Source organism: Peromyscus maniculatus, chromosome 7 (assembly GCF_049852395.1).
Source record: "Peromyscus maniculatus bairdii isolate BWxNUB_F1_BW_parent chromosome 7, HU_Pman_BW_mat_3.1, whole genome shotgun sequence".
Lineage (NCBI taxonomy): Eukaryota > Metazoa > Chordata > Mammalia > Rodentia > Cricetidae > Peromyscus > Peromyscus maniculatus.
The window spans coordinates 109730534-109743943 of record NC_134858.1 but is presented as its reverse complement, the minus strand read 5'-3'; the positions used below and the strand labels follow the sequence as shown (position 1 = coordinate 109743943).

General features: G+C 40.4%; 1 protein-coding gene across 15 annotated transcripts in view; it reads left to right on the top strand.

Moving 5' to 3' along the window:
- Positions 1–13410, top strand: part of Arpp21 (cAMP regulated phosphoprotein 21) — a 169217-nt gene that overhangs the window by 56810 nt on the left and 98997 nt on the right. For all 15 annotated transcript variants that reach the window (XR_013052972.1, XM_042281831.2, XM_076577225.1 and 12 more), the window contains exon 9: positions 93–233. Coding sequence is in view for 14 of the 15 variants with exons in the window: in XM_042281831.2 (XP_042137765.1) it covers positions 93–233 (141 nt within the window). In the remaining variant the exon portion in view is untranslated. The remainder of the gene's footprint in view (positions 1–92; positions 234–13410) is intronic.

The following is a 13410-nucleotide window of genomic DNA, read 5'->3' as shown; positions in this document are numbered from 1 at the left end:
GAAAGGAGACAGTGACATGTAAAACCCTATAAAATGTGCTACAGACATACAAGGGAGATGCCGATTTCACTCTTCCTGTAATCCTGTTCCAGTAACCACTATAAAAAGTTCCCGCAGATGTCATCGTATCAGAGAATGCTGGTCCATCGGGTGGCAGCCTACTTCGGATTGGACCACAACGTGGATCAAACTGGAAAGTCTGTCATCATCAACAAGACAAGCAGCACCAGAATGTAAGTCCCATATGGGGGTTTATTTGGAATTTTCTTTTTCTGTCAGGGATTGGTTCATAAGATCACAGTATACATTTCAAAGTATATGGCATTTAATATTTGCAGCAGCGCTGGTTATCTTTCTGTGCGTGCAGCAGAGGGGTGACATAGATCAGTAGAAAGCTGCATGAGAACCAGGGAAGTGTGCAAACTCTAGGCAATGAAGCAAACTCATTTCCTGCTTTTGTTTGTTGTTTGTTTGTTTGTTTGTTTGTTTGTTACAAAGCTCATGATTTTCATCTTTCTATTAGCATTCTGTGAAATTACACATAAAAATGGTGGGGATTGATTTCAAAAATAGCATTCAGATGAAAATAACAGGCATTGCGCTGGGAGTGTAGCTCAGTGGTAGAGGACTTGATAGATAGCACGCACAAAGTTCATTCGATTCCCAGCACTGAAAATGGATAAAGCCTAAGTAAGTAAATAGATAAATAAACCCTTCTTGCAACGCCAGGCAGGGTGGCATCGCCTGTGGTCCCAGCACTCTGGAGAGTGAGGCAGGAAGATCATGAGTTTGGGGATAGTCCCAGAACCTTGGAGTGATTCTGTCAAAAAGGAAGGGAGGGGGAGGGGAGGGCAGAGGGAGGGGAAAGGGATAGGTAGGGATAGGATTCTTAAAGCTGTGACATACAGAGACACAGAGACATTTGTCCTTTTCTTCCTCCCCTTTTTTCTGATGCGGAGACATGAGTTCTGGAAAAGCTCTGAACAGGATACAGAAACCTTGTCCTGCTGACTGGGCCAAGCAGCCTGCTGCATTTGCTGTTTGTCCCCTTGGTTTCTCTACCTGGGAGAGGTTTAAGCTCGACAGATATCTAAGTTTTAGCCCTAAGAAGACAATGCTTGCTTTTTCTCAAGATCATCGCAGTCTTTCATCTTCGCATTTTTTCCCGTCGTCCCATCGAGTCATCAAGAGCATAGTAATAGGAGATGCCATTTGCCTCGACACTTGCAATTGTCTCCTTTGAACCCATGTAGCTTTTGAATAGAGCTGAAGCCACTTCTTTAACCAAAGGTGTGACATCCTCAAAAAAATAGTAAATCATCTTTAAAAAAATTAACTTTCTTCCTTTGAGGTGTTTGGTGAGTGGTGAATCACATGGTCTTTGTGTCTGGATGTTAGTGCAGGGCACTTTTGTGTTGAGCAGAGCTCTCACGGTTAAACCATTTTTATTATCTGCTCACCACAGGTTAGGGCAAGCGGGGTGGCCTCAAGCCTCCTCATCCCCTCAGAGATCCGCCTGAGCTCAGCAGAGGCAGAAAGACAAGAGGAGGAGGACGGAGTAAGGAGCTGAGACCAAGAGTGGCTATTATCTCAGGGACACTGAGTGCTTTGCTTTTTTACTCCGAGTTTCAAATTGCTTATATATCTGTAGAACAGTTTGAAGTGGATAATGTTTAAGGGCTCTTGAAACTGCAGAATTGTTGGGTCCTGCAGTTGCCTTCTACTGCGCTGGCAAAACACATCTCAGAATTTAGCAACTTTCCACTTCATCTGATTGTTGACTCTAGTGCCTCCCGTTTTGACTGTCATGGAAAGTAAAGGTCACTCTGCTTTAAGCCACCACATCTTTGTTTTCCATCAGATGTGCCCGCTGGTTTTGGTGTACTGTCTATGTTTTTCACTCTCCATTCTAGCTTTTCTGTGGCTTGCAGGTACCGTAAAACAGGGACAGACTCACTGAGAACAAAATAGAGAAGTGATTGACTTCCTCTTTTGAGTGGTCTGCTGTATTTCCCTCTGAGGCCATGGGAAATGTGGATTAGTACATAGATGGAGCAGATTCAGCCTGATAGCTTTACAGCTTGCAGATAGTGGGTTTGTGAACAGTTCCAATGCTTTTACAGTCTCATAATCATGAATATCAGTCCATGTTTATATACTAGTTGCTGGTGATGTTGAGCCTCTGTGAATACTCCTGATAGCTGTTTAGCAAAGTTACCTTTTTCACTGTGGTAGCTCCATATGACCATTTACATTTAAATTTAGAAACAATTGGAATTTTAAAATTCAGTTTCTTTATCAGGTTAGTCATATTTCAATTGCTTACAGAGTCAGAACACATCTAGAACATTTCTATGACTCCAGAAACTTCTTAACTCTTCAGTAGATCCTTGTGTTTCCTTCAAGTTCTCCAGCACCACTGCAGGATATAAGCTGTCTTAAAGGCTTCCATTATCTGACTAACAGAAGTCCTATCACTAAATCTTTTCTCTTCCAGAGAAGCACAAACTTGAGTCACTTTTAGAAAGTTTTCTTGTGTGTGTGTGTGTGCTTGCACAGGTGTGTGTCTATCAATTCACACGAACCACGTGAATGCAGTTGCCACGGAGTCCAGAAATGCCATCAGATCTCTCTTGATTAGGAGTTGTGGGCAGTTGTGAGCTGCCCGATATGGGTGCTGGGAGCTGAACCTGGGTCCACTGCTAAAGCAGCAAGCACTGTTAACCGCTAAGCCCTCTCTCCAGCCCCCAGCTTGGTTTGTCCTGGGCGTTGTTAAATAGACTGTACATGTTTACACCTTCAGGAGAATGCACAGTGAGTGTGGGCGGACAGCACCTCTTGAGGGTTGGTGATTGCTTTGGTGGCAGCACCAACAAATCCTGTCTGACAAGCCCATCTGCCCTTCCACCGTCCATGATCCTTCCCTGAGTCAAGCCATGACTAACCCACTGTAAGCTGTGGAGTTTCTAGGCATTAGCCAGAGCATTAAACTCTCTTGCTTCATCCCAGCCACCATGTTTCTAACCCTCTGTCATTTAAGTGACTCTTAGAGGGAAGGGGGCTAGTGGTAGAGTTTGAGGGTAAACTGCTACCTCCTTGGAAAAGGAACAAAAAGGGAAGAGGATGAAATAAAGGCTCTTTCAAATAGGTAGCATATTGCAGTTTTCAAGACATGCATCATGTTAGTGGTACTGTCGTGGGAGTATGTATGCTATAGCTGTCTACTGGGTTTGAAGGTAGACATGGGCTGTTCTCTTCACTGCACTGTGTTGAAAATCTAGGTGCCTTGATGGAGAAATTTGGATTCTCTGCAAACATGAAGAGTTGCCCTACCAGAGCAACTGATATTCAATAAGAGCCAGGCTAATTCTGAAGCATTCTTGGATTCAAATACATTGACTCATAGAAGAGAGAGAGCTGGGATGGTACCCTGTAAGTGGTGTGTTCAAGGAGTATTTTTCTAATGTGTGCAGGTTTCTGCAGCTCCCATGCAAATCCCTGAAAACAAACAGTTTAATTATCATCATGGCTAAGGAGAACAGGTCTAGAATGTGACTGATTGGATGGATTATGGAAATGGGTTAAAAAGTTAAGGGAGAGATATGCTTTTATTTATTTATTTGTTTCCAAAGACAGGGTTTCTTTGTGTAGCCTTGGCTGGATCTCACTCTGTAGATCAGGCTGGCCTCGAATTCACAGAGATCTGTCTGCCTCTGCCCCCGAGTGCTGGGATTCAAGGCGTGTGCTGCTGCTGCTGCCACCACCACCCAGAGAAAGCCTTCTTTGTGTTGGTTTGTTGCTTGTTTTCTTTAGCGAGTCCTTCCGGTTTTGCAAGGTGCCCCTGTCACATCGGTGCCTACATTATCACCACACCATGGTATCAGAGAGAAAACACAGCCAGCAGCTGCCTTCTGCCTTAGTTTTCTGGACGAGGCATGGTTTAAAATGTTGCAAACAGTGACTTGAGACTGTTAAGCTTTTCACAGAAAGAAAATAGTTCTATGTGAAATTCAGACGTCTTAGGTCATAAGTACAATCCCTGAGTACCATGTGGGAGAATGAATGGCCTCTGTCTGCCAGTCTCTGTCATATCCTCAGTTATCATCCATTAGCTCTCCCATGATGGAAAGAATTGGTCTCAGGCCACACTCCCGAGTGAGTGAACTGATACCATCTCCTACTTAGAATCATGACATTACTATGTGTTCACTGTACCCTGCACTTTAATTCTTGGTTTATTTATCACGTCACATCTAATCCTACAAAGAGAATTTCAGTTTGGGGCCTACAGAGAAAGAATAATTAACAGGACTCAGATCTAAACCAGTGTGTATAGTGTGATGATATTTTTCAAGCTGAATCATCTTAACTCTTGAGCGAAGTCTTCAAGATGTGTGCCTGGATTAAGTAGGGATCCAACTGTTTAATTCCTTTGTCATCTGATAACAAATAGGTATTGAAAAGCTGTTATTTTAAAGATACTTTGAAGACTTTCTTATTCCTATCAGTAAACATCAGAATCTTCTTTAATTTGATAGTCCCGGCTATCTTGTTCTGGTTTGTCACTACTGACATGTGTGGCTTATTGAAGGAGAACATCCATGAGTTATGCTTATCAATAATGTTAGTATAGAAGATAATCTATTCATTGTGTTCTTACAAAACCTCTGCCATCAGTAGCCCTAGACTCTCTTTAGATGCCCAGGAGCCTCAGCTCCATGAGGAACAAGAAAACATGATGTTGAGAGTTGGAGTCACATCACTAGAGGTTTTGAATTAATACTTTCAGTACTCTTGAGATCCCCAGAGAACTTGTGACTTTGTAGCAGAGAGGTTGTGTTCTCCATGCCCTGTAGCAGTGGACAAAACTGAGAAGAACCAACAGTCAAGTAAATGCAGGCAAGAGAGGATTCATCTAGTGTATCTAAACAAATTTCTGCTAATACTTTTCATTTATTGAGCAGTGGCAAAGAGCTGAGCTTTTTGCAGAGATGGTGGCATCTAGCTCATAGAGCCATCTAACAAAAGACTATTTTAAACATCACACTAGTGCCTGGAATGGAGAGGAAATCTGCTGAGAGGGAGAGGGGGAATCAGCCAAGGTTATGCATTAACCACGACCATCACGAGTCCAGCTCTGATCATGTGCCCTCCAGGCTGAGGACTTTGCAATGATTCTTTGCTTCACAGAATGTCACTGGGAGATCCCCTGGAATGTTATATAAAGGGGACCTTGAAGATGAAGAGCCCTTCAGGGTTTAGGAGTGTTGATAGGCAACCTTGATGCTTTAGGGAAGTCAGTGTGGTGTGAACAAGTAGGATGTGTTCAAGAGAAGAATAGTGACAGGGATAGGAGGCCTTGGCCAAATGTTCCCATCACCAAGTTGTAGGGCTAGAGTCAGGGTGCCGAGGGAAAACAGAGAGTTATCATGGAGTTCTTGTGGTAGACAGTCCAAGATGGCACTGACATCTGAGCAAAACTATGTATATTAGAGAACTATCAAATAATCTTGGCCTGTAGTGTTGCAGGTTTTCTAGACCTCAGAACTAACCAAGAAAGAACAGGTGAGAGTATGTGACCAATTGCCTCTAGGCACACTTTTTGGTACATCAGCTGGGTCTCCAGAGAGGCCTCCTGTTATAATTGTCTGGATTTTTCTTAAAACAGCAATTTCTGTGTCTGAAATGAGGCCCTATATTTTTGTAGTTGTTGTTATCCTTGGTTTTTTCATGTTCAATTGGTTCCATTGCCCCATCCCTCTGAATTTTGACAGCAACACTTTGTATTTCCCACTGTTGGACTTCTGGTGGACTGTCAGATTCAGTAGTGTCACCCACACAACATCTGTGATGCAGATCCTGGGGTCTGTGCTGCTTGACTACCACCAAAGAACTTATAATGTGCTCGTTCTCTATAATGCTGCTTTTATTCTTCTGTGATATTTGAGGTGGAACGCAGAATCTCATGTTTGCTAGAGAAGAGCTCCGCTCCTGGGCTATGGTAGCCCCCGTCTCCAGCCTCTTTCTCTCTTCCTAGTATTATCTTTGTCTTTAGACAAGATCTCACTGTGTGGCCCCAGCTGAGCTTGAGTATGTGAGTTCCTGCCTCAGTTTCCCATGTAGCTGCAATCATAAGCGTGAGACTCATTCCGGACTAATGTTACCTTCTACACATTTAGGCAGAAAAGTAAAACTCTGAAAGTGATTTTGTCAAGTTTTTCTATGTTACAAGTATGTGCCTGTTATATTAGAAGTTTTGTACTTTTCTTTGTCTCCCTGATCTCCATTTTCTCTTTCAATTATTTTTCTACATTTAGCACAAAGATGTTCATTGTTCTTTTTCTGGAGATTCCCCCTGCTCTTTTGTTATCTCCTTCTTCTTTTCTTCATCCCAGAGAAAGAATGTAGATCTGGAGTTTACCATTTGGAGACTGGAAACCATCTGCTTACACTAATATTTCCCACAAACAATGTGATTATTACCCATGCGTGCCTGGGTATCTTTGCATACTGCAGATCAACTTTTAACTTGTCTCTGATAATTTTCATGTTAAAAGGTTGTCATCTCTTCAACAATTTCCATTTCATCTTTCACATCCACCCACTCTCCTTGCCTCAGATTCCCTACCCTTAAGAGTGCAGAGCAGAGCATGGCAGTAGCAAATGCATTGGAGGACTGTACTTCACTCTCCACAAACTGTGAGGTAGGGGTAGTGGTCCAAGGGATACTCTAAATCAATGGAGGATTTCCATGAGCTTGAGACCAGCCTGGGGTGCATAGTGAGTTTCAGATCAGCCTGGCTACAAGATGAGTTTAAAGGTAGCCTAGGCTGCAGACTGAGCCCCTGTCTCAAAAACAAATCAAAGCAATACAAACCAAAAGAGAATTAAGTGCTTAGGATTCAACCCCAGGATTCTTGCGGTGTGGGATGTGGGATGACTACTCCAGAAAACACAGTTAACTGAGACATCTATTCAGGAAATCAACAACAATGAACTCTGTTCTAGTTAGAGAAAGCTTCTCTAAAAGGTGACATACATGACATGAAGGGCCTTTGCTAAGGATCCCTGAAGAGAAAGGTCATTACAGTCCTAGCCACAGGATGCTGGGTCTTCCACCTTCTCAGGCCACAGATCCAGGACAGAGAGTCTGGGCACAGGTGAAGGACCACATGTTCTGCTGAGTACCCTGAACCACTGAGACTTAACATGGAGGTTCTTGGATATCCACTTTGGGGAATTTCATACTCTCCAGGTGACTATGTTTTCACTGAAATACAACAAAACAAAGAACAGACATGGGCTTCCTTCCTCTCATGTTCATGGAGTTCTCGTCCTTGGTTTACAGCTGTAAGGGGTGCTGTAAGCACACTGGCAGCATGCTGAGTCCATACTTACTTGAGGCCTCTGCAGAAAACCAAGCATCCGTCTATTTAAGTGCATCTTGGAGTGATTGGTTAGCACCCTGCCCTTTCAAAACATGGTGAATCTACTATTAAGCTTTTTGTAGGGTTGGTACTGCCAGTCATCTGACTAGAATCCAGAGATTAAATGCCTAAAACTGCATTGCTCTCAGTAAAACCCTGAGGCTTGTGGACTGAACACATTCCACTTCCTCTTCCTTACATGATTGGCAGAGATGCTGTGCTGTTTGGACACTTGTATCTATTGTTTAATGATAGAATCAGAATCATTAACATATTCATCTCCCTAAACATTTTACCCTTTCTTTGGGAAGACTCCTAGGTCCTTAATTATCTCTTAAACTCAAACTCAGAGCTGTTTGTTGACCTTGGTCCAACTCTGTGCCATCTCCTTAAAACATTATGTTGTCTCCATAGTATTGTCTTGCTTTTTCCTCTGAGAGTATAAGGCTCTGTGCATGAGAGAGGGATCTTGGAAATCTAGGAGGAAAATAAGTTTATTGTGTTCCCTTTTCCAATTGTATGCTAGAGTTTACTATTGAATTTTGGAAACAAAGCAAGCACATACCTTATATACAGACAGAATCTGTATTATGATTATTTTAAGGAGATTTTACATGACACGGTGATGCATCCCAGGCATTTATTTATTTATTTATTTATTTATTTATTTGACTATTTATTCCTTTAGCTCTCAGCATTGTAGGATATCAAGCCAGTCCACCTCATAGGAGAGGAACCAAAGCCCAAGTCTGTCTTACCTGATCAGTTCACAGAATAGCACGGTCAAAGGTCTGGAGCTCCTGGCTCTCAGCTCTTAACCTTTCAAAGGTTATGGGAAGAAGAATTACCATTCATAGAGTCACTGATGTCAAGTTATGCTGAAAAGCAAGAGAGTAATTAAGCAGTATTCTTTCACTGCTAGACATTGGTTCGCTTTCAAACTCCTAATTTGTATTTGATTATTTTTAAAGCTGTATAGATGCATTTGGAAATGGCTCAGTCAGTAAATTGCTTGCTATACAAGCATGAGTACCTGAGTTTGATCCTCAGGATGCACATAAAAAGCCAGGCTTGGTGATGCATGCTTTTATCCCCAAACTGGGGAGGTATGGACAGGAAGCTCACTGAGGTTCACTAGACAGCCAGCCTGGCCAAAATGGAAATCTTTAGGCCTGTGAGAAACCCTGTATTAAACAAAACAAAACAAAACAAAACTCCAAGATGGATCATGTGCAGAGGAATGATATCTGAGGTCAACCTCTGATCTTCATACACACATGCACATGCAAATGCACCACACACACATGTATGCACTATACATACCACACTTGAATATACATACAAAAATGTTAAAGGAGCCAAAATAAAAAATGTTAACAATAAAGTCGATGGTAAAACTATGAATTGTCTTAGCATACTTATTAATAAGTTAAGGCCTGACTTCATGTCCTTAAAATGTTAGGAAAAGAATTACTTTCCAGGTTTTCAGTACTGTGAATACCATACTTTGAAAATCTAAGTACTTATTCATTTTCTGTTCAATGTGTGGCAAGTCAGCTTCATTAAGATTGAATGTATAAGTGTGCAAGCACACCCACAGGGCATTAATCCAAGACTGTATGTGTGTGTGTGGTTTAATGCATAATGCATACTAGGTGTTCAGGACAGCCACAGAAAAGATACCACACAATGCACACTACTTATAATATTGGCCCAATTGTGTAATAGTTCTTGAGGAAGCTAAATTGCTCTGACTTGAGTCTCAGAATGCACAGATGTTCACTGCAGACAGAAGGAATAGGCTCAATACTGAGGGCTCACCTTGTGGCTTCTAGATTTGCCTACAGCATTGACAGTTGTTTCTTGAGTGATTTTGGGGAACACTTAAAGACAAGTGTGTCATGGATGTGGAGGTTAAATATGCTGTAAAGCTCAGGAGATTCTTCAAACAAATTGGAGTCAACCAAAAGAAATGAACGCTTACAATATATCTTCAATCCCATGATCTGACTTCTCACCTCAGCCCCTTCCAGATCCCACCATGAATGCAGAGGAGCACAACCCCAAACTTACCAACCTCTATTTCCCCTGCCCTCTCCTTCAAATCAGGAAAAAGAAAAACCATAGCTTTTCTTTGTATGTGCAAAAAGCAAGCAAACAAGAAATATGGCAGTTCTTTGTCAACTGAATCACAATGCCAATTCTTCGTTAGTGCAAATACAATATTTACCTGTAAGTTTTAATGGGCTAATTCACACAAACATTATAATGTACAAACAAAAAGCCCTTCATTAAAGAAACACCAATTATTTTTCACACTTTTCAAAGACAGAATTATTTTCATAAACACCTGACTGGCCCATTTGGATACTCATGAATCAAACATTATTCAAATATCACAACACAGATCGGATCTATCATAATTTATATTATCTCTAACCCTAATGAGAATGTGCATTAACTATTTCTTGGTGTTCTCTGGACTGAAGGGATATCTCAGTGCATAATGACACTTGCTGACATGCCTGACAACCTGAGTGCAATCACCAGGATCCACACAGTGGAGTGAGAAAACCAACTACTACAAGTTGCCCTATGACCTTCACCCACATGTACACACACACATACACACACACACATACACACACACACACACACACACACACACACACACACTAAATAAACTGTAGTAAAACTCAAAGTATAATTGATTGACATGTCTACTAATTTTGCATATTTATAAAATATAAACAGTATAATAAGATTTTCTAAACTGGTATTTTAACCCTCACTAGTACTGGGCAAAGCACTTCAGGGTTCACCAGGATTGCTTGCTTCTACTTGTCCCTCCTGAGCATGTCGAAGTATGTATTATATTTTTTCAATTTATGCAACAAAGCAAATGAGCAAGACTCCTCCTTTATGGAGAGTGTATTAAATTGTCAAGTAATAAAAATAATAATAACACAGTCAATAAGATACACGACTAAAAAGACTCAGGATGTGTTAGGCTTTTTTTTTCCAGTGTTGTCTGTACAGTAAAAGCATTTTAATATTAACAATGCCCTACAGTAAATATATATGATCATTTCTTATGCAGCCATTGGCGCATTTTCCGAAATGCACTGGGATTTTGTTTTAGGGAATGGAAGTTAGAGTCATTGGATATATTACTATAACAATATTTTTAAAATATATTTATTAAATCTTTGAGAATTTAGTGCTGGCCAGTTTTATGTCAACTTGATGCAAGCTAAAGTCATCTGAGACAGGGAACCTCAGTTGAGAAAATGCTTCTTTAAGATTAGCCTATAGGGCCAACCTGTAGGGCATTTTCTTAGTTAGTGATTGATCAGGGAGGGTCCAGTCTGTTTTAGGTGGTACCACTCCTGGTATGGTGGTCCTAGGTTCTATAAGAAAGCAGGAACGAGCAATCCAGTAAGCAGCACCCCTCCATGGCCTCTGCATCAGCTCCTGCCTCCAGATTCCTGCCCTGTTTGAGCTCCTGTTCTGACTTCTTTTGATGATGAACAATGATGTGGAAGTACAAGCCAAGTAAATCCTTTCCTCCCCAAATTGCTTTTGGCCATGGTGTTTCAGTACAGCAATAGAAACTCTAACTTGAACAAATTTCAGACAATGTAATTTGATCATATTTACCTCAAGTTCTTCCCCTTTGCTTCTCCCAGATTCTTCATGTAAGACAGAAGTGGATGGATAAGGTACACCCAGGGTCTAGGCATCTTATAGGTCTATTACCACTGAGAAAAAGCTTAGAATTAGAAAACTTTCGATAAATTAATATGATGGAACTGAACAAAAAAATGTCTCATTAATGAAGTGTTGAGAGGAAAAGCATGTCAAAGCCACATGCAGAGGGTGTCTTATGTCAGGGCAGAAGCTGGCGAGGGAGGACAGACAAGTAGATTGAAGCGTGTACCACATGTGTCCGTGGACATTACACGATTGCTTCATAGGTTTACTTAAAAAAAAATACCACTGAGGGTTTTGAAATAAAAGAATCCTGAAGTTATCTTCAGCAAATCCTGAATCTGAACCAACAGTGACCCTGAAACTGGCAATTTTTCCCAGTAGAAGTCATCTTTGCAGAGTCTTTGGTACTTACGGGACAAAAGCATAGGAATGGTTGTATAGTGTCAAGAACCTGAGTGTGTATTGCACGTTGCCTTTGTATCTGGAGATAGTAGTTGACAATACTTCATAGGCGTTGCATGTAAAATCATCCATGTGTCATTTTTGAAGGACTTTTTCTTTCTGTATTATAGATATTATTTCCTATTTGTGCAAACCCTTGATTTATAGATAAACTTGAAGAATGATACCAGTGTCCTTAAGCTCAGTGGTCTGATTGTATCCCTATTTGGCAGCTTTGAAATTCCATGCTCAATACAGTTCATGAATAACTAGCCACACAAACTAAGAATACCATATCAGGCCCTAACTGTATGTGATTTATTTCACTTTTTAAAATTTTTATTGTGTCCTTCTGAGCCCCTTAAGTCTTTCCCCATATTATTGTTTTGTCTTCTTTATAACATCTTTATAACACACACACACACACACACACACACACACACACACAATCTTCTTGGTGACTGTTATCATTTGCTTGTTATTTTGTCATGGGTAAAATTTCTACTCACACAAATCAAGAAGAATATACCAATAAGCATGGGAATTTGGTAGTATGAGATGAGTTTTCATGTTCTAGAGGATCTTAGTGTAAGAAATCTGACTGGGGCAAAGAGCAAAGTTTAATCTTACATTTCTAAAACCTTGCATTACAATAGAAAGATTAAAAAATAATTTGACAAAACAAACCATTTAAATCTCCAATTCAGCAGATTATTAAATAATACATTTAATGAAATAGTAACATATTCAAAATATAAGAATAACTTTTTATAATCCAATGATTTGGTCTGAGTCACCATTAAGTTGCTGAATTGTTTTGCTATCTGTCTGAGATAATAGCTTTCATTATTTTGTTGTTATAAAATAATACATGATTATTATAATTAAAAATCTGTGAAAGGTTAGAAGGCTGCCTGTCAGCTCACCATCCATGGATAAGCCTTCTGCTAATGTTATTCATGTTGCCATGTATTGTAGTTTTAACATCAACATAGTCAAATTGTATTTGTGTTTTTATACAGTGTTTTTACTTGCTGGCCAATTGGATATTGTTTTAGAGGACTTCATGTTACTCTAACAGGCCTCAAGTTCCTCATGCAGTACAGGACAGATCTTCACTCCTCTATTGTTATAAAATGGAATTTGGTGTTCATTTACACCCATTTCCTTTGGATTCCTTCTTTGAAATAGAATCACACTATCAAGGCAAATTAGCATGTTAAAGCTTCTTCATCCATATAGCCCAGTAATTTTGCCAAACCAAAAACATCAACTTAAGAGTCTTACAGACCCCAGTTACCTTTGAGTAGTTTGCTAAGTGTCATTTGTGGCAGTCCACGGTACCTTGTTAGCCTGCATGTCCGTTAACACTTAACCACGCTAAAAGAACTTGATAGAAAATGGCTAGCAAAATGGTTTGATCTACAAAAGGCAGGAGAAACTCACTTTGGATCTTCAGAAGTCAAATAAAAAGACATGAATGGTTCCATACCTAATAGTCTCAGTGTTGGGGAGCAGGAGACTGGAGGACCCCTGGAATGTGCTGGCTAATAAGCCAAATCAGTGAGCGCTAGACACAGAAAGAGATGGTGTCTCAAAGTATAAGGTGGTGAGCAATTGAGGGAGATACCCAGTGTATACCTCTCGCCTCCAAAAACATGTACATAGGTGTATGTGTAACCTGTCACACATGAATACAAACAGACATGTATATGCCTACACTATACATATGTACAAAAGAAAAAATTATTTTGCAAAAAATACAAACTTCTAAACACAAATTTGAAAAATTCTAATATTAAAAGGTACAAAAAGCTGGCAAAATGAT